Source organism: Apteryx mantelli, chromosome 27 (genome assembly GCF_036417845.1).
Source record: "Apteryx mantelli isolate bAptMan1 chromosome 27, bAptMan1.hap1, whole genome shotgun sequence".
In the NCBI taxonomy this organism is placed as follows: Eukaryota; Metazoa; Chordata; class Aves; order Apterygiformes; family Apterygidae; genus Apteryx; species Apteryx mantelli.
The window spans coordinates 6,825,234-6,852,448 of NC_090004.1; the positions used below are offsets into that span (position 1 = coordinate 6,825,234).

General features: G+C 43.2%; 1 protein-coding gene across 1 annotated transcript in view; it reads right to left on the minus strand.

The window, feature by feature from the left end:
• CSMD2 (CUB and Sushi multiple domains 2) overlaps positions 1-27,215 on the minus strand; it is a 334,099-nt gene that overhangs the window by 131,750 nt on the left and 175,134 nt on the right. Inside the window, 3 exon segments of the mRNA XM_067311607.1 lie at positions 170-496; positions 12,402-12,584; positions 22,517-22,629. Coding sequence (XP_067167708.1) covers positions 170-496; positions 12,402-12,584; positions 22,517-22,629 — 623 coding nt within the window.

Sequence of the window (27,215 nt, forward strand, 5' to 3'; positions counted from 1 at the left end):
GAGTGTTTTGGAGCTCAACTACCCAACTGTAAATGAAAAGTAATCTCCCTGATATTGAGACTTGCTCTGGATTTGCATTGGTTTCAGTGAGATCAGACTCTTGCCTGTTCTTCCCTGACAAAAATTTGGAGCTTAAAATGAAAACCAGAAGAGAGGATTCTGCACTTACTAGTGAATGTTATATTGAAGCCTCTTTTCTCCATGGAGTGGTCGGTCTGGAACTCCAGCCTGGCAACGTGACCACTGCTGGTCAGAGAAGAGGGGATCTGGTTTCCTGAGAAGGTCCCCAGCACCGGAGATTCAGCAGTCCCACCATCCTTCACGGCTAGGAAATCAAACTGAGGCTCCACATCAAAATCATTGAAAGCCAAGTGAATTCGGCTTTCAGGTTTAGCTATAATTAACCAAACACAGTGCAAGCTGCTCCCATATTCTTCAGGGTAATTTGGTGACAGCACAATCCCAGATGGGGTGGTGAAGTTGAAAAAGCAGGAAACTGCAATGAGAAATCACCATCAATCATGCAGCACAGTGCTCCTACAAGCTGATCTATCATGTTTCCCCCCTCCCTCTTATCCCTGGAGCTGCGTAATTCCTGCAAATTCACAACTGCTCTGCTTCTCAAAGACAATTAAAGAAAGGAAGGTCTCAGTGCTCCATTCACTGCTGGATGTCAGTGATTTATTTGCATAGGGAAGAAGCGCCTTCAAGAAGTCTCCAGTCTCTGATTTTGGCCGATTTGCAGTTTTCCAGTCTAGCACAGTACTGCCCCCTTTTTTATGGTGTACATCCAATACATTTATATGGGTTTCATACCATGCACAGGGGACTGCAGGTTTGTTTTACTACAGGAAGAGAGCGTCACTCACTCATGTGGGAATTTGGCACTTTGCAGGTGAATTCTGCTGCATATCACTGAGAGAAAGCCTACACAAGAATTAAATGTGACTGCAGACAGTGCACAATAAAATTAGCATTAAACAAGTTAGCTTTAGCATCAACAATGTTTTCTGTTGTGGCCAGAACTCAGCACAGCCTAAAAACTTGATGTGACAAATCAACTCAGCTTACTTCATGCTGAGCTCCAGGTTTCTCTGCTGCTAACACTGCCCAAGTTATTTAGTCTCAAATACTAGACGAATTGCAGATACACTTTTGAATGCAGTGCAGACTTTTCTGGAGTCGCATTTTTAATCATGCACAAATCTGCACCTTTAGTTTACTTATTTGCTACAGGCAATTTTCACTCGTGCTCAACAGACGTAACTGTGCACATGGGAAGACCCACTGCATTTAGAGAAACTCTTCACATGCAGACTATCCTACTGTGCATTAAATATTTGTATGATATGGTCATAAATTGTCAACTCCTTTGAGAAGGAGCTGTGAGCCAATTTGCCTTTGTCCATCTCCTTGGGCAGCTGTTTAGACCTGTGCCAAATGAGCCCTGAAAAATGAATGTTAATAATAGGTTTTGACAGCAACTTTGCTGCTTTGTGCAACGACAGCAGGAGAACCTTCCTGGGCCTCTCCCAAGTGCCATGCACTTGTGATTTGGGACAAAACAAAGCAAGAGCTGGCCAGCTGCAATCTGCAGCTCAAGTGCATGGTCAGCTCCCTTTCCCATTACAAATAAATCACTGACTCTTGCTGCGCTAGCAGGGCGCCAAGAAGATATATCAAACTAGACCGCCATTCTCATGAACATAATTAAAAGCAGTCTTAAAATCAAGTTGAGGGGAAGAGTGCATACGAAAAAAATCTTTGGCTCTCAAGGGTTTTCAATATATACTGTATTTCAGCTGACAAGGTCCATTAGTTTCAAAAACCAAGGCTACCATCTAAGTGGTACCTACTCAGTGCTTTTGATACTTTAAGTATGTATGGTCCACTCATCTTCCCCCACCACGCACCCCAAGTAAAATCTATTACTTGGAACATACATTCTCACTAATTCCTGGCAATAGGACACCACAAGAAAGATGAGACCGGTTTTAGTTTAGCATTCATACGATTACTTGGTTCAATGTTCACCCTTCCTTTGTTATTTTCCCTCTGTCTTCCTTTAGCTTCAACACTTAACAGTTTCAGATCAAAAAGATGGACGTTACCATGACGTCATCAAGGCTAAGCGCTACACAATCCATTCCCTGCTCTTAGTAACAAAGGGAACAGATTAAAGACAAAAACTGCAGAACATCCTCAGGATTTTAGCTCTTTACTAGATGCTGAAATATCAAGGGATGTTGTCAAATAGTTCCGTCAGCAAAAACTTGGTACAACCTGCCTAGGAATACCTACTGAAAACAAATACATTCGCACACAGAGAAACATCTCAGCAGCAGGAACTCCTCACAGGAGCTAGGCACCAGGCACCTCCTATGATTTTATAAGTCCAAAGTAGTAAATTAGCGTTCATGTAGGACCTACAATATTACTCAGTCGGTAACAGAGAGGTTACTGTGGTATAAGAGCCAGCAGAGCTATTATACCACAATGCTGGTGGCTCATTCCAGAAAATAACAAAGAATTTGCTGACAAAAGAGAAAAAAAAAGGGGGGGGAGGAAAGAGGAAAGACTTTAAAATTCATCTGTTAGATAGAATGAAATGACAGATAAGAACCCCAAAAGTCAGCACGGAAGTAAATGAAAACCTTCATTTTCCACAAAGTAAAAGCAGCGCAGGAGACAGTCAAGTCCCAGGCTGTAGGACACGGCCGCTGCCCGACACAGCCACGTGCACAGACCATCCCTGCCGGCAGGTCGCGAGCGCTTACAGGAGCACCCCAAGAAACAAGAACTGATCCAGAGGTTCATCAACACAACCATGATGTCTGTGATACTGAGATCTCACTTATTAGCAAGCAGCGTGAAAGGGGGGGTTGATGTGGGGCTGCCCTGGTGCTGTGAGCCTCACGCACTTCCCCATCCCTGCTTTATCGCAAGTGTTTTGCTGGAGACTTGGATAAAAGCAGAAGCTCTTTAACAATACGTCAAGGACAGCAAAATATAACAGGACAGTGGAACTAAGAAAGGTGGAAGACAGCTGAGCGTTATCTGTCTCTCACGCTGCTTTGCACATCACAGACAGCATGGAATAAAGTGCCCCCGAGGGGCCAGCAGGCACTCGAAACACGACGACCAGACGGAGGGGTCAACGCGGCAGCCCACAGCCTGCCACTCCGGACCACCGAATCAGGAATGTCCCTGACTCAAAGGCCTTGAAGCTAGGTCACTGAACTAAATATGGTTATTCTTAAATGTTATGAGAGGACATTTTATTACGTGCACAAGTACAAAGTTATAAGACTATACTCTGTCAATAATTATTACTGATCAAGTAAAGCAAAGAAGCAAGAAAAATGCCTTTATTAAATATAGCAGAATAAATCACAACACAGAAGAAACAGCAGAGTACCCAAGAAGGCCAAGGAGACACATCATTAACTGATGAGCGCAAGATGTTTATTCTTTACAAACATTATCAAGAATTTGCCTTCACTTGGAGCAGAACAGTAGTGAGGGAACGGCTCATTGCTTCTTGTCCTAGAAAGTCAAGTGGCCCACTGTCCCAGCGCGGGATGCCCACGACTGAACAGGCTGTTTGACAGTTATTCTTCTCCAGCACAGCTGTTTGCTTCTGCATTTTCAGCCAGGAGCTATTTCTGCATTTGCCTAGTCAAAGCACGACTTGCTACTCTTTTCTCTTTTTTCCCCCTTCAACAGATTCTGCCTCCACACACATTTTCTCGCGTCTCCTGGGAGGAACACGATGTCCCCAGACACTTCATCTTTGCTCTTCCTGCACATGAAAATCCAGGGTTGAAATTGGGGAGAGAACATACCTGCAATGCATGGGAATGGGAGAGGCACCAGATGCAGGAGCTGAAAACAAAGCAAGGAATCACTGTAATAATTTCAGTCTCCATAGAAACAATAATAAATGCTGACTTTTCTCGCAGTTTTTGGATACCATTCCCACAGTCACTGACCACTAGGGAGAGAGCTTGAAGAGTTACAGATTTTCTGCCTTATTTTCCCTTTTCAAGAGGACCCCTCCTCTAGGCATAGCTTAGTGATAGACTGGAAAAACAGGACCTCAGCAGGAGACAGGTTAATAGCTGGCATGCCTCGCTTTGGGAAGCGTATGTCCCAAACGGCTCACAGAGCTGGAAGCTCAGGACACTGTTCCAGCTGTGAAGCAAAGTGCTTTACATTTTGTATTTTCCTCTTTCTGCATCTGCTATTTCAGTAAACACGTCTGCATCGTAATGGATTTTCATTGGTAAACCTGTGGCACCAACAGGGCAATGGGAGGTGAGGGAAAGGAGTCTGGAGCAAATATTAACCAGAAAGGGGAGAAAAATTCTGGTATTTCAGAGCAACAAATTTTAGCTCACTCTCTGACAGAGTAGCTGCCATTGTCAGCATGCAGCTGACTGGGGGAGAAGAGCAGGATTGCTAAGAAGAATGAAAATGGGCAGGGTTTGCATATCAGATATCAGGAAAAACGTCACCAGTGAACATGAAACAGGTTGTACAGGAGTCTCTATGCATGCGGAAGAGAGCTACAGTACCAAAACAGGTTTCGTTTCTACCCACACAAAACAGGAGCAGTGATTAGGTTACCAGGAATAAAATAAGTTTACTAAACTTACTGGAAGATGTTGATCCTCACTGCAGCAGTGTTGGGCTGTTTGTCTGCCAGGGTGTCAGCAGCCATCTGTTATTCCGGAGGTGCTCCAGGCTCCTGCATGAAGACGAGATCCTTTTCTGTGCGCCCGTGTTTGTTTTTAAAGGGAACCTCTCACCCTCACTGCAGTTTGGATCTGCAGCCTCTCTTGGGAGTCTTTGGTGGTGTCCACAGAAGATGGAAGTTTAAATGTCACTTTTTAGCAAAAGCCCCCAAATAGTCTAGCACTAGAAATGGCGCTAGTGGTCTTGTTATGTACCGTTTCCTTTTTGCTCCTTCATGGCTTAGCAGAGCAGCATCCTTCCCCTGCTGCAACACTTGGAGTTGTCTGACAACTGTTGCAACACACATCTCCCAGCAGAACCAGTCAGGACTTGATTCCCTTTCTCCGCACGGTGCCGCGATCTCTGCACACCGATTGCATTAAGGGTGGCTGCTACAACACCCGAGAAGGCCAGGCACTCCAGAAGCACGTCGCTGCAAGCGGAGCGACAGTCGCTGCACACCAGCGCTTAAGCACAGCAGAGGATGTGCAGAGCAGAGGTTCAGCCACACATGAAGCTCTGGCAGTGGGGGACAATACCAAGAGCCTTAAAGAGAAACCTGCACATACCGACTTGACCTGCAAATTGGAAACGCCCCAGTACAGCTTTTTCAAACATCAACTCCAAACATAAAATATTAAGGTGAAATACACTGTAAAATAAGGCAGACAAAGAAACTTCTCTGTAGACCAGATCAGAGATGACATCATCATCCACAACACATTGCTTGTTTTCTGGATATGGAGAAGCGGGGAGGAGACAGATGACCCCCTTGCCTAATCAGGCAAAGATAAGGATCATTTCAGGGTCAGCCTCATGTAAAGAGAGACAGCACATCATGCCGAGCAACCGTGGTCAGGAATGTGGACAGATTCTTAGGCACAAAACAGCTCATTTACACCCACATGAGCCCAATGAGGTCACAGTTCAATCAGGATACTGGATCAGCAGCAGATCCACAGAGGACCCAACAGCTGGCCACATCCAGAACACCCCAGCTGCAGTTCCCACCACCACCACAGCAACCTCCTCCTGCACCATCTGTCCGTAACAGCACCCGCTGCAACTTCCTTGCTGAAACAGGCTGACTGCAGAAGTACCGGGGAAGGAAAACTTCCCAAGCCCCAACAATGTGGCAGAAATGACAGAATAGGCGCAGCTGACCAGCTCACCCCAGGACACCCTATTTCTTGTGGTTCTAAAACTGCTGGACAGAACTTGGTGACCAAGTGACACTGAGGAGGAGATGGGCTCCAGTTTGAGCCAAGTGAACCTCAGCTTCCCTTAGATATAGACACCAAGCAAAACGTAACAAATAAATCGAGGGGTGCTGCGGTGGAAGGTGTACAGCTTTTCTGCTGGAGGCAAGGCCGCATTCAAACAGAACAGGAGCACCTGCTGCTCAGACACCTCTCAAGGAAGGGCAGAAGGGACTGGTTAACCAGCATACAACAACAGGAGGATCCTTTAAAAGTCACAGAAGTAGAAAATTTCATGGGGGCTCTACCAAAGAATGGCAAGGGAGTGCAAGGGGGGTAATTATAATACAATCGCATGTAATTAAGAAGGTGCTTAAGTGCCTTCTTGCCCAGCACAGCATTTAAGCATGCATGTCTACTTAAAGCAAACATTTAAATCTTGGTGCTTTGATGAACTGGGGCTGTAATGCAGAACAAGGACTTTGAGGGAAAGTGCCCTGCTTAATTTTAAGAACAGAATGGTCTTACGCAGCTGCAACCGTGAAACAAGGTTGTTAACAAAAGCTACAAATCCCACAGGCATATAGAGATCATGGTAATCCTGCCTTCATTTAATTTGCTTCTCTACAGATGGAGAAAGACTGGGTCTCTATGGCTCAGGGGAAAGGCTGAGGATAAGGAGCATTTCATCACCGATTTGCTTCTTTGAACCCATCTGAGGTCAAGGGCAATCAAAAGGTGTTAACGGGTCATGAAGGACACATCTCTATCTGTGAACCTAAACCCTGGAACTAGTATCAGCAGGATTTTTCCAGCACTTTTCTTGGTTGTCTTCCAGGTGCCTAAAACCAGAACTCGTCTGGCTGTTCCGCAGAGGTCGGAGTTGACCTATTTTGGTAGGTTACAGTTGGCTACCAGTTCCCTTTTCAAACTTGTCTGGCAGAGCAGTAGAGCTTCCATGGGAACATTATATCAGGGTCTTTCGCAAAAGCATCAAGCAAAAAAAAAAAAAAAAAAACACATGGCAAAACAGCTTGGAAATAAAAATTAATATAATCCCTACACTTCCAAAAGTCCCCCAAAAGCAACTGCATATGCAGGCAGGTAAATAACTTCAGTGTTAGCTAAAAAAAAGAAAATCTGTTTAAGGCAGAAGGGAGGAACATCTTACATCAGCACTGCAAAAAGTAAGAGGAATTAATAACAACGACAAAACAATACAAAGAAAACATGGCATCAGTTTTCAGTGGAAGAATGAGAGTCTCTCTGCTGTAATTCAGAAGTCTAAAAAAATCCTTATAATGAAAAAAAAATCTCAATTCCTTTAACAGGAAACTTTCTGGAATTTCTGACTAAAAAACTATTGGACAATAAAGGATCATTCAGAACATCTTATCTGGCCACCTGCTTAATATAGACTAGGAAGTAATTCCTGTTTGAAGTTCGGCATCCCCTTCAGGAAGGAGTACACAATTACAATTTATAAATGTTTAGGTATAGGGAACCCCTCACTGCCTTCAGTACACTGCTCCATGGGTTAACTACTCTCACTGCTAAAAATCTATTATCTTTAATAAAGAGAAACTATTTTGTTCTATGCTTTTATCATTGCTCACTTAAAAGACACACTGTTCTCCAAATTACTCTTCACAGGGAGGGCTCCATAGGTTGCTGTGAATAGTGGGCAGGAAAAGGAGGAAAAGAAAGAAAGAAAGAAAATAATGACCAATTGACAGGTTAATTTAGAGCTAAATGAAAAACTTGCCAAGTGATACAAAATTACATGGTTCCGTTCAGTACATTGTTGGGAAAACATCTACTGCGCTTTGCATTTCCGGCTACTAATCCTGCAGGCTTGCAGCAGACAGCGCACACAAGGTTTGCCGCTCAGCCCGGAACTCAAATCTACGCTTTCTGCAAAGAGCAGCTGAGATTATTCCCTAGGTATAATAGACAAACATGGGATTAACAAAAAAGAGTAATTACCGCAAAGGAGGAAAGGGAAAACTGAGGGAGATTTTATGCAGATATTAAAGAAAATCAGACGTTTAGAAGAACTGGAAAAACTAACAAAATCGTAAAGCCTCCAAAGACGACAGCGTTAGTGGAGCATATCTGCATGGAAGGACAGGGGATCCTCGGCTGTGCTGCCCGCAGGGAACAAATTCCAAAATAGCTATCAACAACGCAAAGGGCTTCCTTGGTGCCAGGCTCGGGCCAGAGCACGCAAATCCCCCGTTCTGAACAACCCACTGACGATCTTCCAGTGTCCGTGGCCCCCTGGCTGCTTGGACAGCATGAATGCAGGTCTCAGTAACCCCGAGCTAATCTGCAAGGAGAAATGGGCCTGTGGTTGAGGTTTAAAGTGAACAAGAAGGGACAAGAGAACAATATCTGCTCCAAAGCCAGAGAAGAAAACATGCAATTTAACATTATTTCAATTGGAAATGCTTTGGGACACGGCCTTCTGGTCTGTATGGAGGAACATTATGCATACCTACTGCTCTAAGCAGGTCTGTAATACAAATAAAGTTAATGATAAAAATATGCAAAAATTACTGGAAACTAACAGAAGTCTTAAAGCAACACCAGAGATCACAGCAACACCTTGAACCTTATAACAAATGTCAGAACAAGGGCTGTGAGCTCTGGGAGACTCCAGAAGTGCCCTGAGAAAGCACAACTCAAATGACAACTCTGCAATTTAAATGAATAAATAAATAATGCACAAACACACACACACACGTAAGTACACCCTCCATCTTCGAGGAGTTCCAGTCAAACCACACCGAGCAGATATCCCCCCCGCGTCAGCGCAGAAGCATCAACCTCTCAGCCCCCAGCTTTGCTCAAGGCATCGCAATCTGAACCTATGCACTGTTTTATTTTACTAAGTTTTATTTACCTTTAAAACACTTGACGGGTCCAAAAAACTTTTGCGAGTCTGAGAACTAATCGTATCAGAAAATAAGCTGGTTTCAGAAACGACTCTCCCAGAGCAACTTGCAGACGATGGTTAGAGAAAGGTACAAACTTTGCCTTTACTCAGTGAGAGAGGTTACAAGGGACAAACGTTGTCGTGACAGTTTATTCCAGAATTATCTACCATGTAAAATGATGGCGTTTGGCGCAAATCAATCCTTCAGGCAAAGGTGCAGGACTGAGAGCTCGGGAGCGGTACATCACACGTCTGCAGGGGGTGCAGGAGGAGGAGGAAAGGGAAGAGGTGCTGCTGGAGGGAAGTAGCCAAGAGCTTCGAGAAACCCTCTGAGCACTGTGCCCTGCAACAGGGACAGTAGCTCTTCCTTCCCCTAGCAAGGCAACATACACATTACAAAACTGATTTCGGTTGTAGAAAGTGTTTTGCAGCAGGACTTTCGACTGCAACAGCTCACATAAAATTCAGATAATGAGTTTTTCTCTACTATGCATGAGTACATTTAAATAGCAATTCCAGCCACATCTGTGGAAGTCAAGGCACTACTGAGGTGCCCTGCTCCCCTGCTATATCTATCCAGGCTTGTGCATGTGAAGAGCTCACCTGCTCGCTGCGATACCGGTAATTATGGGTTAGGTCTCCATTCTTAAACTTAATAATCTCCTCAGCCACAGGTAACTGTAGACTTCAGTTTGATTATCATATCAATTACCAGTTCCTACTCTCAGAGCATAAACTTCATCTAAGCAGCACAACTGTTTCCCTTAGGTAACATTTCTCCGCATGGCACCTCCTAAGCCCATTTTGCCCTCCTTAAACTCTTCCAGAAAACTGATGATGGCTCTGTAAGAAAGCAATGACTTGGGTTATGAGAACTGCATTAGCCTTTGACTGATATTACAATTCTTTAACTTTGCAAATGCAAATGTCAGAGTGAACAACAGCAACTACAAAGGTGATTTGAACACCAGGAGGTGCTACAGAACGGGGAGAGAAAGGTCTTCAGCACCCAGTCATCCCTGGTACCCAGACAACCACACTGCACAGAAGCAGACACCACATAAACTCAAAGCACACATACAGATGGATGACTGCATTACCCATCCAGTTACAGAAATACAGGCTCCTAGGCTCCAGTGGAGTTGTTTCAAGTATCTCAGACTATCAGAGAGAATCTAAACACACACAGCAAGGCCAGGGACGCCTTGCTCAGTAAGGGGTTGGCAGAAGGCATGCATCAAGAAGTCTGGCAAAGTTTCTCAAGAGCCCCATGTGCTCACCCTGAACGGTTAAGGGATGCAGTGACAACAAGGAGGATGAAGATGGAAGGTCCGTTATCATGAAGACACAGACAGTCACGAATTAAGAACCCATTACAATAAGCAGATGCATTACTTAAATGGTTTGTTTTGCTTCATCATCGAAGCCCCAGGAAATGAGTTCTCCACAATAAATAATGTCTGCTCATAAATCATTTGCTCAGGACAGCAGGATGCACCATAGCACGCTGTTTAATCTCCTTCTGCATTTGTCACACGTTTGTAACCAGAATCAGAAGCACTGAATTGTTTGCATATTCCAACTAGCAGCACATAAATCAGGTTACCTTATTTTTCCACCTGATGCCCAATACGTTTAATGGTCTCCCAACATTTACAGAGAGTTGTCGCTAATCCCACTACAAATTTCATGCCAAGTTACACATTTTGTCATGTCACCTCTTCCGATTCATGCACACTAATATGATGCTGTTTAGAATAAGCAAACCTGAAGGCAGGGGAGTGAAGGGTAGAGGGGGCTATGAAATACTTTTTTCACTACTTTCCCATGTTGCCTTATTGATTCATAAACACCCAAAGTTGGAGGGCCATAGAAAACAGAGGATGATGGAATTATTTTAACTAAAAGATTCATGCCTGGGCCATGCTTCACATGGACTTCTGATCATTGGCGGAATGAGGCTTGATTTGATGCCCCTGTTCTGTATCTACCTACAGAAAAAAATCTTACTTTATTGAAATGCATGTAAGCTTCCGTTCTAATAATACTGTGACCAAACCACCTCATTCTGGGCACAAACAACAGGTTTAGCCTCACTGCAAACTGTCAGGAAGAACCTCAACCAAGCCATCAGCTCTTTTTACAAATTTATTTGAACTTCTGGGAAAGGAAAAACAAGCTTCTGAAGCTTAGCACAGAAATGGTCTAACACTTCCCGCTTCAAAGATAACCAGGGAAACTCAGTTTTCCTCATTTAGTTGATTTACTTATAAACAAAACCAAGCAGGGAGAAAGTCAGGACATCTGGGAAAGGCAAAAACTTAGAGAGGGATTGCTTCTTTTCCCCAAATATATGTACACGAATGCTCAGAGCTTAAATTGCAGTTTGAAAAGAAAGGCACTTATTTGAAACTATTTTTTCCACATTACCCCATAAGTTGCCAGTGTAGGGACCCTAAAGCTCACACACACAACTCCTCAGAACCCAGATTCAACTCTGAAGTAACAGGTTTACTTACTTCTTCCAAGCTGTATAATATCTTTGGTACAGACAAAAACCCCGTTACACTACAAATGAGCATTTTATAGTGGAGTATCTGACAACGGTGTATATATTTATCTGCATAGTGAATATACAATTCTTAAAATTAACATTTCTGTGTTCTCTCTAGCCACCTTCCCCACACCTTTGTCCTCTCTCTGTTGCCCAATTGAATCTTCCTTTCCTATTTTCTTGCTAGGTTCAGTCTCACTCCACTAGAGCACAGCATCTCTTTGAAGATACAGAATTTAACATATCCAACTAAGTAAAGATGAGGCGCAAAAAAAAAAGAGTTTACTCACCATTAGTTAGGGAAAACAGACACTTTCCTGAGTTTTGGTGATGTTCAAACACAACATTGTTTCTGAGCGAGGGTTCAGCTAATATATTAATTCAGATTGCCCAACGCTGCGAATTAAGGGGGGCATCTTCAAAGGACACTCAAAACAATTAAAACCCAGTGAGGACTGTGCACCTAACTCCAATTTATACCTTCGAAAATTTCATCCTCAGTCACTCCTGAGACCGTAACACCCTCCTTCTGCTGAGATCTCACACAACAAATTCAAAATTGAGGTCCGGCAGCAGGGAGCCTGAGTATTGTCAGATAACGAAGGAAAATTAAATGGCCAAAAATAGCATCAAGCTCAATGGATTTTCAATTTATTTTTTTCATCCATGCCTCCTATGTTGGACAGGAAAATATTCTACTTTCTCTTCTGAGAATGAACCTGAACCCAAACACGGGGAGGGCAGAGGGAGTACCGGTCCCAGGCTGGGCCCCGATCCACGTGCGGACGCTGCTCCCCCTGCACCTCCCCTTCTCCGCGGAGAACCACCAAATCCAACGCTCCCCCAAAGTGCAGCCTGGTGCCGCCTCTCCCCCCTCCAGTATTGCCCCATCCCACGTAGAGCACCCAAACACACGTGCGACCACCTCACCGCACCGTCAAAGTATTTCAGAGCCGTCTCCTCCCTGACTTACAAACACAGACTGGTTTCTGAGCAGACCACTGGCTGCTCTTTTGGCAGGTGATCGTTTTCTGTCCCTTCAGCTCGAAGGCAGGCTGGCACTCAAACCTCAAGCTGTCCCCGTGGCGAAAGGTGGAGCCTTCCCTTCTGCCGTAGGCCGGCACCCCCGGGTCGCCGCAGCTCCCTTGGTCGATCTCTGAAAGAAAGCAAAGCACAAGCTGGGGGTGGCCCTTGCAGGACCTGCTGCACGTCCTCACCCGCGCGCGGCAGGTCGGCTCCTGGGCAGAGACCTCCCTCACCCACCGCCCCGGAGGTGCAGAGGAGAAGAGAGGTCTGGGCTTGGTGTAACATTGCTGCACAACGACCGAAGTGAGTGACTGTTTTAAACACCTGTAAATTACAGGCCTGGTAGCAATTTTGCTGGTCATTCATTAGAATAACCTTGGACTGCTTTAAATAATTAATTTTTCTGAAGTATTTCCAATTGTGCCTCTAAGTACAACAGTGCTCCAGACACTTGGACTACTGTCCTGACTTTGCCGAGTATCTAAATATTTAATCTGTAGTACCTGAGAAACGAAGCCTGCAACTACTGAGCAGCTTTGTGGTAAGTTTGCTAGGGAAAAAAAGTGCAACATTGTCAAAATAAAACAACTCATTTTAAATCCATTTGAATACAAGAAGCATTATGGATCCACAGCGAAGGAACTCTGTCTCCATCAGCGCTACACCAGGTGCAAGAGGAAAAGAGCATCTGGAAACTGATACTTGAGTCTTTGCAACATAAGATATTTTGCTAATGGTACACCTAATTTTATTTTAAAAGAAAGGGGATTCCGCATTTGAACTGGCGGATGTATTCATTCCCCAGAGGCTGTATTTTAATAAGTTTACACCAGGAGGAAATTGCATTCTGACAAGCCCTGCAAAATGAAGCAAGGAGTTAGTCCTTCACAGAACAGCATGGCGTGACCCAAGCTGAACATCTGCACTGTGAAGGGCCCCCTCGAAGACGGAGATCTCTGACTGGCAGGCTGGGTACACCAGTGGGAGAGGTACTATGAGCTTCCCCCTGAGAGCAGCTCAATTTTGTGCTTCCCAGCTACAGGGAGAACATCTTTAGCAGAGTCTGGCCTGTGCTTCTGACAAGTCATCTCCCAGGCTTCTGGTCCTTCATTAAGCTCTTAATTTCACCATCAAGGAGATAAAATAGCAAAGTGCGGTGCTCAGCACAATCTCCTTTAGAGGAGCCAGCTCATCCTGCAACGCCTGTCGTGCATTTGAACATCAGGATCTGTGCCGAAGCCAGTAAGATTTCCAGGTGCAAGTCTGTGTGTTTTGTCACATGGAAGACTATCGGCTATCCAACCTCAACCATTCTGTGATCAGCTCCACAAATGGGCCTGGGAGCAGTCATGCGTTTACAGAACCCAACACCCAAGATTTAAGAGTCATTCACTTTGCTTCTTTCAAAACAGTGATGTGGTGTGGAAGAATGCTGCTTCTCTAGCTGTTCTTTTAAGAAAGAAAAGCAAAATCTTCTTACATGGAGTTGATGCAAGGATCTGTATTTTAGGTCAAAAATGGACCAGCACAAAGTTCTGGAAAATGAAAATGCATCCAATCTCCAGAAACAAGTAGTGATTCTCTGTCAGAAGGGCACTAATGCCCATATGCATTTCTCTGGGACATCCTGTAATAACCTTACAGGGACCAATGTGTCACTCAAAGCAACCAGACTTTAGACTCCCTTGGGAAAGCAGATACTGTTACGGCACGCTTGTTGGGTTGCTAGGTTTGCTGTCTCGCCCTCCCTTAGTAGTCACCCCATTTCCATATCAATTTGTGCTGGTAGTTCTGAAGCAGACAGATGACACCACCTTGCATGGAAATATGCCGTTAATCTCTTGCTGCGCATGTATTTTGACTTCAAGTAAACCATGAACACAATCTTCTGTTACCTCCTGCTTCATACAATTTCATTTCAAAAGAGCCCCTCTCTCTGCATCACTATTAGCTACAAAACTTCATTCCTCTACAGCTGCCTCAGTGCTCCAACATTATTCTTCTGCTTCACATTCATCTCATTTTCCACTTTCTCTAGCTTTTATCCCCATCATCTATGATCAACCTCACTGTCTTTTCTCCAAGTTTTCAATTTCTAACACAAAATTGGAAACTTCTTTTATGACATTTTCTTTACAGAGGAAAATCACATAATGCAAAATTTGCATTACCCAATCTAATATTCCAATTTGGCTTGAATAACAACAAGCACCTCATTATTATGCTGACTCCAGGCAACTTAGATACAGGTGTATTTTGAATAGAAGTCACAACAACGCACCTCATTTCTGTTATTGCTGCATGCATCTTGAACTAAAAAGTCACTGTCAGGTAATGAAGGGTCCCAACAATAATTTAACATAACTTAATATTAATAGAAAAGTTTTCATGAATTAGGTTTATTTTTCTGCCTGCCAGTAAAAACAGTTTGCCAAGATTTAAACACCTTCCTGCAGAGTCTGAAAACCCCAAAGTTGAAGATTTGTACTTGCATACAAGGGACCAAATAAAACAGGCTGGATACAGAAGTAACACTGAACTGTACATTACTCTCCAAACAGAGCAGGAGACAAATAGCATAAATTATGGTAAGAAAATTGAGTTTCAAAACCCAAGAGCTATTATCAAAATCCAAGGGGAAAACACGCATTTCAAACATGTAGTACTGTGACCTGACAGAGTCAAGGGAGACTGATATCTTCGTCCTGCTGGAATTAATCTGCTATCAAGAACCCTTTAAAAACTAATTTTTGTTATGCCTTTCCTTCTTACATCTTGAAGTCCTGAAATATTGGCAAATAATGCGTATGGCAGGCTGTCCTGTCAGGTGCCTTTCATCCAGGTATCTCCAGCTGTTGCTAGTACTATAGATGGACACACTGGGGGCTCAGGGAAGGTCTTTCTATTACATATCATTTGGGGGAAATCCTTTTAATTTACATGTCCTGGTACCACTCTGGTCGCTGATATCTGGTCAGAGTAAGATGGGTGCTAACATATCCCTCTAGCCATCTCCCACAGCAATGCACAAAGTGCTGAGGGCCAGGGCGAGCAATGCAACCACCACCGAGCCCACCGCTCCTGCGCTGCTGGGGAGCAGGAAGAGTCGAAACACCTCTCATGCTGCCGGCAAAGATTGCCCTCCACGGGCAGAGGCTCCTCCCCTGAAATGCAACAAAGCTTTTTAGCCTGAAGCTAAACGAAGCTCATCACCACCCACGCACAGCTCCAGCGTGGGAACCCTGTCCCCAGCAAAGCCCACGGGAGTTTTGTCCATAGATCAGTGAGGCTGGGATTTCATCACAGACCTGGAGATCTTCCCTCTGCACGGATCAGCGGCTCCAGAGGAGCAATGGGAACAGGAGCCCCACTCGGGGGCTGCAGAAAGACCTGCTAAGCAGCTCTGCTCCTGCAGAAGTCAACAGGAGCTACAAGCGCTCAACTTACAGCTTTTGCAAAATCACGAGACACTCAGGTTACCAGATACTCAGAAAAAGAGATGCAACCAAGCAAAGAAAGAAACTCCCTTCTGACCCTCTGATGAGAAAGAATAAAGATAACACAGACACTCTCAAGGTACTGATTAAAACATCTCCCTTCTCCTAGGGCTCCCCTCCCCACCTACACTTTTTAGCTCGCGCAGTCCTTTTTTGTCACACTGCATAACCCAAGTGGCACATCTCTACAGACAAAGAGTGCAATCACAGGTTTAAGAATGAGGAAGAATTGAAGAATTAGAGCTCACATTTGCCATCATGCACATGATCTCAGTGTCAGCAGCCTGCACACAAAGCCAGTACATTTTACTGCACTAGAGAGGTCGGAAAATGGAACTTCTGTCCTTAGGAAAATTCCCTGGTTTCCACATTTCTTTTCACACATAGTAAAATTCATGAAATATTTTGCAGAGCAGAAATTCAAAAATGAGTGATTCAGGAACATCAAAACATGTTACTTCAATAAGATTGAAACATTTCACCTGATGAATGTTTAAGTAAAAATCACTTCCATATTAGAATAATAAAAGTCAAAACTAAACAAGGACAACTAAATCAAGTGTTTTGACATTATTTAAATGAAACAAATTGAAAGGAACCTTTCAAAACTTCTCCATCAAATATTATAATCATGCAGACATATTCTTACAAAACAGCTAGATTTTGACAAAACAGTTTTCTAACAAAAAATGTTTCACCAGAAATTTTTCTATCAGCTATTTATGTGATTTGTCTTCTGGTGGTGGGTGGGGAAATTGGATCCCTTTGCACAGCACCGAGCAGGCAGCCCACATTGCCCAGTGACTAATGCCAGCGAGTAGCACAGGCTGCGTGGGCAACCTGGTGTGGGGAGTGCAAGCACCAATTCTCTGGTCCCTTACATGCAAACACTGCAGCACTCCAAATTTAGACCACTGCTTTCCTGGGCCATAATCCCATGTTCCAAAGGAATTTCTGTTCCTTCCTGACGAGGCTCTAGAGCAGCAAGCGAGTCCTGAACAAGCAATTCTGGAAAGAGCATCTGCAAGATGTGAGATTTGTGAGCACTTTGAAGCCATACCTGAGGAAACCACACGAATGTCAGCTCTAGTCAGAAAGACCCTTAAGAATATATTTAACCTCATGCACGCTATTTCATACATGTATTAACTTTGCTTAAACTAATGGAAATAGCGTTAGGTATGCATTTGAAAGGATCAGGACCAGGGTGTACGCATTGCCTCATACTTCTTGTTGATTCCAAAAATAAGGAAAAAAAGGATCTAAAGAGGAAACAAGAAGAAAAGGACAGGACAAACCAAAAAAGGAAAGCCCCCTTTCTTATTCCTGCATATTTTTGCCACATCTCTCTTATCTAAACCACTGCTGCAGGAGAAACATGAGAACATCTAGCAGGCTATCGCTCATTAAAACCCTGTGGCATAATGTCAAACCACTCCTGCTAAGGCTTAGAGCAGTCTTTAATGCATAAAGACAAGTAATATGACCCTGAAAGCAGTTCAGATCAACACACCATAAGCTAAAAGCCTGCATGTCTGTTGCTTCAGCAGTATTTCAACACTGCATTTCATGACATGGGTCGATACATTTAATGGAAAAAACTGCGGAAGATGCAAACAGCAGCTTTTTGGGACAGACTTCCACACCAGCAATAGCAGGGGGTTTGGTAATGTAGAAATTAATAAAAACCATACATAATAAATGAAAAATACCTGGGAAAAGACACCACTGGATGACTTGGGATGGCAGGAGGAGTCGGGCACCTGCTAGCAGCCCGGCTGCAGACGGCAGGGAGCCTGGCAGGACGCGCCAAGCGCCCACGTCCCCCCGCGCCGGCCAGCGCAGCGGCTCACCCTGATGGGAACCGCAGCAGCTCAGCCAGAGGAGAAGACTCACAACCACAAAACTTCTCAGTGACCAGCATTGGCTCAGAGCAGTAGAAAACTGCTCACGGGAACCACTAGGCAGAAAGGTGCGATCCTGGCTCGCAAACACGCGACAAAGTGGAGATGGAGGGGACGAAGCAAGGGGAGGGAGAGGAGCACGCTGCTCACCAGGGTGGACTAGGATCCCTACAGACAGGGCTTGAGACCAGCGAACACAACCTGTTCCGAGTTTCAAAAGCCAACTATCAACAGCTGAGCCATCAGAACTAGTCTGAGATATGTGTGTTTTTCCCCCCAAGTCTCATAGGATTAGACAACTTAAGAGGTTATTTGTTCCCCATTTTACATATGTACATGTTTATAAACACCTTTATATGCAGCTTATCTGCAGGCATCTATATATAGATGAATATATCTCCACGTTATGCATATGTATAAACAGATGCGGAGACCCAGGGAGTCCACCTGATGCAAACACCTTGGGTAGTGCTGATCTGATTAAAACCAGAGAGGTTGGCCGAGGAAATCTTCAGGCTGCAGCTCTGCAGAGCTCCTAAGCTTCTTAGCGCCACAGGGCTAAGCTTGAGCTCTAAAGCTAAGCTTCTCCAGAGCCAAACATGTAGTCAGCATTTAAACAACAATAAATATTGTTTAATCATCCTCTGCCTGCAGCATGCTGGTAAGTCAAAACATAGGCCTGAGTCAGCTTTACCCAATCCAAACTCAATTCCAACAGAAATCCAAACTAGATCAGTGTGCATGTGTTTTTGTAAATCTAGTTTTAACTTTGAATTATTATTAATTTATATTAAAATACATTTAAACTAAATATAAAAATAAGTTAAAACCTGGCTTTGATCCAATTTTCCCTCTTTTTAATATTTCTATCTCCTACCACAGAATTTTATAGTACTGACTTAATTTTATACTATTGCCTGTAATAACCTCAAACTCATGAGTGACAGCATCACGTTTTCCCCCCACAGCTCCCCTGTGAAGACTACATATTATCTTCAGTCCACTGATAGGGAATATAACTGCAGAAGGATTGTGGACAAGATTTTAAAAGTACCTGAGGAATATAGGCTCTTAATTGAGCCCTAAATTTCCCAAGAAATTTGAAAACCTTAACTGAAGGAATTATTTATTCCAAACTATTACGAGCATTTGACCTGGGAACTAAGATCAGACTAACCAAGCTCGACTTCTGCATCTTGAATGAAATGAGGCTTTTCCTCTCCTTACCTTTTTGGATCTGATTTGCCTCTAACTTGCATTTCTTTCGTGCAGTCAAGCTTTTCTTACTAAAGATGATATCTTATTTAGTTCTTAATTATTCATGGACACATCATACATAGGGCAAGGATGCTACTGAAGTCAACAGAAGTACGTGTCAAGTCAGTTATTCAAAGCTTCCCTTTAATATGTGCTGCAGAGAGCATTCACCTACTTGCACCCTACCTGCGAATAGAAAAAAAGGTTCAGAGGGCAATAGGATTTCCTTATCATTCATAAAGCTCTTCTCTGGCAATCAAATTTATCCTCACCAGAGATATCTTCTCTTTCACGTATAAAAAGAACATTCAAAGAGCCATCGTGATGGCTGTGGAAGGCACCAGCCTGCCATAAACGCAAGGTATTCTCAAAAGAACTGTCTTAGATTAACGGAAAGAAGGGAGAATATAAGACCCAGGACCCCAGGAGGCTGAAAAGCCCTCTTGCAAGTCAAGCACTAAATTGCAGTATCAATCAGCTTGCTATAGTTGTGAGAAAGAAAAGACATTGCCAGCAAAGTGGAGCTTAATACAGATTTCTTTCGACAAGTATTCGAAGTCCAAAAACATTGCTCACTATTATGAGAGAATGTCTGTTTAAAAGGATAAAAGTGGCTGCAGTTGAGACACAGGAGATTTAGAAGTAATCTTCATGAACATTAATGAGCCAGATCCTCAGCTGGTAAAGACTGACACAGCTTAATTGAAAATCAATGCTGTCACACTGATTTACACCAACGTTTGTTCCCAATGCATCCAATCTGGCAGCGCAGACTTGGAGAAAACTGAATCTGGATACCTCATGTTTTATATACTGGTTTTAGTGCAAATATATTCTCCCTTTATCTGCAGGTGCAGCTAAAGGGCCAGGTTGGTTCCCCTTTCCCAGGAACTCTACATTAAAAATTTGACAGCATATTGCCTTCCTTAGCATGTTCCTTCCAACATGTCCTTGAATCTGTGTGTCGATAAATCTCTTAGGCATAACCATTTCATTTCAGCACTAGCAGGAGGCTTTATGACTGCATCACACTTAAAATGTACACTAAAACTTACAAGTATTTTAGGATATATGGCTATTTAAACATACTCTATAAGCAATACTCTGCCCTTCTATTAAGCAGATTTTTGGTCTTGATTTTATATAGCTCCATTAGCTGTAATTTTCCTCTCACAATTAGGAAAAAGTGTGGCCGTAAAACTGATACAGAAACTTGTTAGCAAGTTGTATATAATTTCATAATGTAATTGGCAAGTGCTAATTGCCTCTTACTTAAATGTCCCTTGCTTTGTAGCTCAAAGCATTTGCAAAAATTAAAAGAATTTTATGGAGCTGGCTGATTGGGGGTTAGCTTAACTTCAGGCTAGAGCCAGCATGGACCTTAGGAACAGAAATATATGTCATTGTTCATGCACAGATCCATTCTGCAAGGCCCAAAAGGCTGCACGTGAACACCACAAAGATGCCCAGAAAAACAGAAAACATTTGAACAAGAGGCGGAGAGCAGCCTCTACTTCCAATACATATGAAGGATGGACACTCCCCAGGGAAGGCCCTCTCCTTTAACGCTCGCCAGGGACAGTGGAGCCAGAACAGTCCCTTTTTTCTTCTCTAGAAGATTATGGACATGCAAGAATATAGCAAAACTGCAGCTACTGCCCAGTTAAAATTGATAGGTAGGGAAAGGAGAAGTATTTTTGATGTTGGAAGCTCCGTACAACGGGGCTCAAAAGCATGAAAGGTAATGGTGTTCCTCAAACCCACTGGTGAGGTCACATGGACCAAGCAGGACTCAGTCTTGCTATAGATCAAGCTACCCGTAATATCGAAGCAAGTCAAAGGAGGAAATAATCAAGGTCCTTGAAGAGCCAAAGCTCACAGAAGATGAATTACAGAGCGAGAAAGTCCCCATTTTATGTGCTTTGCAACTTTACACCCTATGTGATAGGGTAGACACAATTTCTGTCAGGAGACTGCAAGAGTATGTCTACATTGCCTTGCACAAGATCTTGAAACAATCTCGGACAAGAGTCACAAACCAGGCAGGGTCTGAAAGCAGAGCTGGAGAGCGCTTTCGCCTCCCTGCAGCTGGCCATGCTCTGCCAGGCTGCTGCGAATCGGCTGCAGACCAGTGTGGCAGGACACGGGTGGCAGCTACGGCGGGGGGCGCGCTCTCTGGTGGCACAGTCACAGCCAGTAAGACTGAGATCGCACCATTAAGACTTCCTGGACAGCCAGGCTGTATTTGCCTTTTCTTCTTTTAATCCAATTAACTTTTATTTGTGTTTCTCTAATGACTTTTCTGCTGACGTGGCCTTGTCACCCTGTAAATACTCAAGCATCGTGACCCAGTGCCCCTTCAAATACTGCTCAGACTGTCTGGACATGCTAGTGTTTAGTTCAACTAGATTTTCTGGTAGGTCAAGTCCCTTCAGGCTCCTAACTGTTGTTATTTCAGCGTCAGTCAACAACATTACCATGAGCAGGTCTTGGCCTGAGCACAATATGACACTTCCCTGAACCAGAGCAAGTCCCAGGAAAACGCTTTTAAATATGAATGAATGCTGCCATGCTATGACAGCAAATGCTAAGGTGCATTTAGGGCCCTAGAGAGGAACAGTCTGATTTAAACATCATTGCTGATGCTCAGACCTTTCAGAATCACATCCCGATAAAAACTGTGCACCTAGTTTTAGGCACCAGAGCTGAAAGAGTTAGCCAGCCCTGGTATCAGCAAGGTTTTTATAGAAAACTGAAAGATATTCAAGCACTTACTTTGAAAAGAGGTTCAAAATGACAATAAAATCAAAAAGAATCTGGTATCTGAGTTGAGGTATCTCTGTGCATCAGTGCTGGAGGCTGCGTCAGGGCAGCACGCTGCCCAGCCGCCTGGGCCAAACTCCCACAGGGAAGGAGGGGAGCGTGCACTTGCGCCAGTGTTCACCAGGAAGTCTAGTTTATGACAGAGTTCAGCATTTACATCCTAATGAATTTCAAGAGATTCTTTTGAAAATCCCAGCATTAATTCTTATTTCATTTGTAAAACTCTAGATCAGCCAATATTTGAAGTAGTTGATACCAGTAATCTAGTGATGCCACTGATCCCTTGATCTCATTTCCTTGGACAGACACAGGTGCAGTCACCATCTCTTTGCTGAAATTCAGCAGCTCATTTCCATCAAAGCAAACAAAATGGCATTGAAATATTATCCACTTAGACTGCTTCCATGGAAAAGAAATCAGGGAAACTTTTCTAGTCACATTGGAGTAAAGCTTGTATTTAAAAAAAAAAAGTCTGCAGATCTTCAGCATTTTGCAAAGCTTCCTTTCTCCCAGGCAACTGGACCCATCTCATCCCCGATCCTTTTAAAATATGTAAACTCCAAGAGAAAAAATTGGATTACCTTCATAGGTTGCTTTGAATCCTAATAAGTTGCTGACACTGTCTGTCTGGAAGAGGAGCCACATCTGGTGGTGTGTGCTGACAATGAGATCAGGAACTGTGGTACCTGTCAAGCTGTAAAAATAAATAAAAACAAATAAATAGCCTGTGTGACTCCCCAAACTTGGTATCCAACACAAATACAGGCCACATGTTCCTCTGCAGGACTAAGCAATAACCGGAAAAATGCAACACAATTAAGAATCACCCCCAAACAAAACATTGTCCAAAAACCTGACAGCTTCTCAAGACAGATGAGCCTCTCTCATCATGTTGACCTACAAGAGTGAGTCTTCTATCTTAGTTGAGGGCCTGCAAGTTATTACTACCGCTACAATTACAATTTAGTACCATCACTGCAATTTATTATCCAGCATCAATAACAATCATTTCCTCTCTCATTGAAGCAAAACATAAACAAACAAATACAATTTCCAGAACCCATACTGGTGACTGAATGCTCTCAACTGCTTTTACAGATGTTTTCTGGTATTAGAAAATTTACTTTCAACATATTCTCTGCTACATTTCTATCCTGACAGAGAGATTTCCACAAGGACCTCAAAAAACACCCTGGAAGACAAGGCGCAAGCCTCAAATCTGCTGAATGTTCCTTGGATCCTTGAAAAATTCTACAAATCAGGGTAGTACTGGATGATCCATCATTGCCTATCTTTCAAGGATACTCCTAGGAGAGCTGAAGAGATTAAGACAAATGTCACCAATATATCCATATTAATGAGCCATGCATGGCTCATTCAGCCTTTGGGACTAATCACCTCACCGTGGTTCAACACAGCTTTAGAGTTTTATCCCCCACCCACACAAGCACCAATATAGGCACTTACATGTGCACAAATGCCTGCTTTGAGCAAAACTCCTTCCCTTCCCTTTACTTCTGAAAGCGGAGTAACAGAGCGTGGGAAGGGATCATTACTATAGGAGTACGAGCATTATGTTGCCTGCCTTCGTGGCACTGTTTAATCTTATTATTACACTATTTCTCCTAAGGTATCGTCTGTGATATATTTTTAAATTACCTTAAGTGTAACTACTGCAAGTGGATAGGTGCTTTTTTCTGTAGTGTTTGCTTAAATCTAAATACATGCATATGTATAGATATGGCTTCTGCCTGGCATCTTTCTCAAGTATAATAGCAGCACCTGAAAGACTTCTTGATAAAATTGATCCCTGAGCTCTCAAGGCAGAACTGTTGCAAACCAATACTGCAGGAGAACAAACCCAGCAGCTGTGTGTTGATAGCATCCTGTGAATAAATATAACTTGCAACCTCCAGGCATAATTGTTGCAATTCCCACTTTCCTGGGTAATCGGAGACAGGATGGCTGATCTGCCCAATTACAGTTTGTTTAGAGCGAAGCAAAACGACTGCTTGAAGGGTTGTGCTACTGTGATCGTATTCTGCTTGCTTGACATTCTGGCTACCTGCCGAGCGCCAAATACTTTCAAATAGCCTAACAGGTATCTAAAGAGGTGAATGTGACCAATCAGACCATAGATATAAATCTCCTGCCCATCCTACAGATTTTTAGCTGTCTCATATCTGCTAGGCGCTACTATAACACCTGACACTGGTCACCGCTCAAGCTCTGGAGCGTGTTCTTCCTGCAACTGCACTCACGCCTCCCGAGCACATCAGAGCCTTCCTAGTTCTGCCCCCACCTTTGCTCGGTTATTGCTTTGACCTGCATCAGAAATTTTATTGATCCCAGGGCATTGGTAAATTAAGAATTAATCTTGTTTTAACAACTGTTTTGCATCCAGAGTTTGATGGCAGTTGGAGAAGCTTTGTAAAAGTTTTATGGTTGACTCCTCTGCAGTTATTTAAGCAGCAGACAGACAGGAATGAGGAAGGCACCAAGAGAAAAACCTTCAGAAAAAAGGTGCTTCAAAGGTTTTTGCATGCTTTCCCATTCCACTTTAACAAGCTGAATGATTGATTTGGGTGCTTGTTACTTTTGGGAATAAAAACCTCTCTGCCAGTCAGAAATCTCAGCCTAACAATCTCATATGTTTTCTAAGATGCATTTTACAGGGATGAGATTGAGACTGAAAACAAATGGTCTTTCATACCTAGTTTGGGATAAACCCAGGTGCTATGGAAGTTGATCTGTTGATCTGAAAAGCTGCAGGATTGAGTACTTCTTGAATAATCAACAATAAATGAAGAGCAATAGGAGAAGTAAAACTCCTATCTGTTCCAAGATTAGGTTTCTGGATGCTGATTCCTCCAAAAAAGCTAAAGCTTGTATACAGTGGATACGCCTAGCACATGAACTCAGCTGACCCTAGATAAGAAGTTGGTAAATGCTAAAAAAAATATTGTCTGTGGACTTTCAATCATATTTATTATAAACAGAGTATTTCTGCGGTCTTCACACCCCTCTCACATTTCATTAGCTTTCAACTTATCCTCCCAGATTAAAAAGAAAAGTAAAAATCAGTTTGTTAGGATTGGCATCAGCAATGTAATGGAAAGAGTTCTCCTGCACTGGGAGAAGACACTACACACCACACCCTGCACAGCCAATCACGGATATCCCAAATTTGCATTAGCAAGGTGTTGAGTAGCTAATACAGAGTGAGAAAGTGTGGAATGATTAAATGTGAGTCTAGGAAAATCTTCGTGGGCATTAGGCAAACAAAAAAGGGGAGGGAATGAGAAACCATTTCAACAAGTTATTACAAACTATTCCCTTGGCTGTAATTTGCACATTTGGCCCAATCAGCTGTGAAATGTTCTGTGACACTTTAATTACAAACACTTTTGCAATGATCAGACTTTACATTTATATACATTGCAGCTTAGAGTTTCTGACCTAAGTATCATTGCTGTTTATGTCCTGAAAAGAAATGCAGAGTAAAAAGTACCACAGAGAAACAGAGATTTGAAGGAGACAAGTGAACATTAAGATCAGCGAAAACGGAGTGGGAGGCTGATTTGTGTGGAAAAACAAGCAAAGAGGAGGAGGAAAAAACATAATGTGAAATATACTCCACCATTTGGAAAGAGTACAACAGCTTTGCTAGAGAGGGTTTTGGAGAATTATTTTTTCTGACACATTTTCAGTTAGACAGAAAAGAAGGGGAGTCTTTCAAGACACAAACCGGATGCTGGTAACCCTGACTCCCCCTGCCCAGTTCACCACTTCAAATACTCCTTCTGAAGGTCCCACACACTGACTTTTCCCTGCTTCTGCCCCAATACCTAGCTCTTGCAAGTGCCCTCAAGAGATCTAAGACTTTGTCAAAAGCCACCGGCTGACACCATCCCTTTTGCTCCAGAGGCAGCAGACGCACCGACATGCAGGACACCCTTCTCGGAGAAGCAGTCAGGCCCCAGGAACTGAATTACACTGCTCAGAGCAGACACACCGAGAGGGAGATGGACAGATTTCCTAAAGGACTCAAATGCATAGTGCTCGCAGCAGACCTCCAACAGTTTTAAAATTTTGGATTTCCATAAAGTTACACAGTATTTTAATGATTCAGAAGAGCTATATCAGAGTCATTGTTTTTTCAGTAAAGTGGATTTGAATGATACACAGTTTTCACAATTAGATTTGAATGATGCACAAACTGATTTCTCACTGACCCTTCAGGAAAGGAACAGGGCAGGACATTAACAGAGGAAGGGCAAACACAACCATCAAGGTTAGCAGGTTAATGAGAATAAACAACCTTCTTGAAGATGATCAAGATTCATTTTTTCTACTGTGGCTTTTTCTGGTGGCTACTTGAGTTATCTCGAGGTCATAGGCATGACCATTTCCTAAACATGGTACTGATTCAGAGTTGAGCACACTGTATATGTAAAAAATAAAAATTCAGAGACATTATAGTTCACAGGGGAGAAAGACCTTTCTGTGCTGTGCACATTTCCACCTCAGTCAAATTTCGGAGGCCCCTGCACATGTCCTCTCCTGGAGCACCTAAACGCTTTCAAGGACCTTGGGAACTCTGCCTACTTAACAGCCGCCGGCTATTGATACTTACACACGGTAAGCACACAGTCAGGGAAAACCCTTGCCTTCGATCTACAAACCCACAAGTTCATTTGCATCGTTCTGACTGACATGCTCCTTCCAACTTAAACCAAAACTGTCTCCAGTTACTAACCACCGAGGAAGAGACAAAGTACCACCAGAGAGCCTATTTCCCTGTTATTTCCCCATATTAGCCTCACTGTAAAACAAAGCTTGGTCTCCAAATATTCTACAAACAGTAGACTGAATACTTAACGATTCTTTATTTTAACAACTGGCAGAGTCAAAGATTTCCTATCTTCCTTCTGCATGGCTGGAGTTGCCCTGTAGTGGGCCAGTTTCCTTCCTTTATAGTTGAGTAAAATTGAAAAACATTTGCATGGTGAACACAGATATGGGAAGGCCTGGAAGGAAAGTGGGACTATGTACAATGTTTCCTCTACTGAGAAAATCTCTACAGAACATTAAATCGGCAAGCTAAAGGATAGAAATTAAAGGGAGTCAGATTCTCAGTCTTGAAGAAGCTTGTGACACTGTTCATACAAATGCACAGTGGGTGTAAAATGCTCAGAATGTCACTCAGAAAGATAATGGATTTACAGCCACTTTGCACTGCTAAAAATGACTGTACAAGATGGACAGCAAGAGAGACAG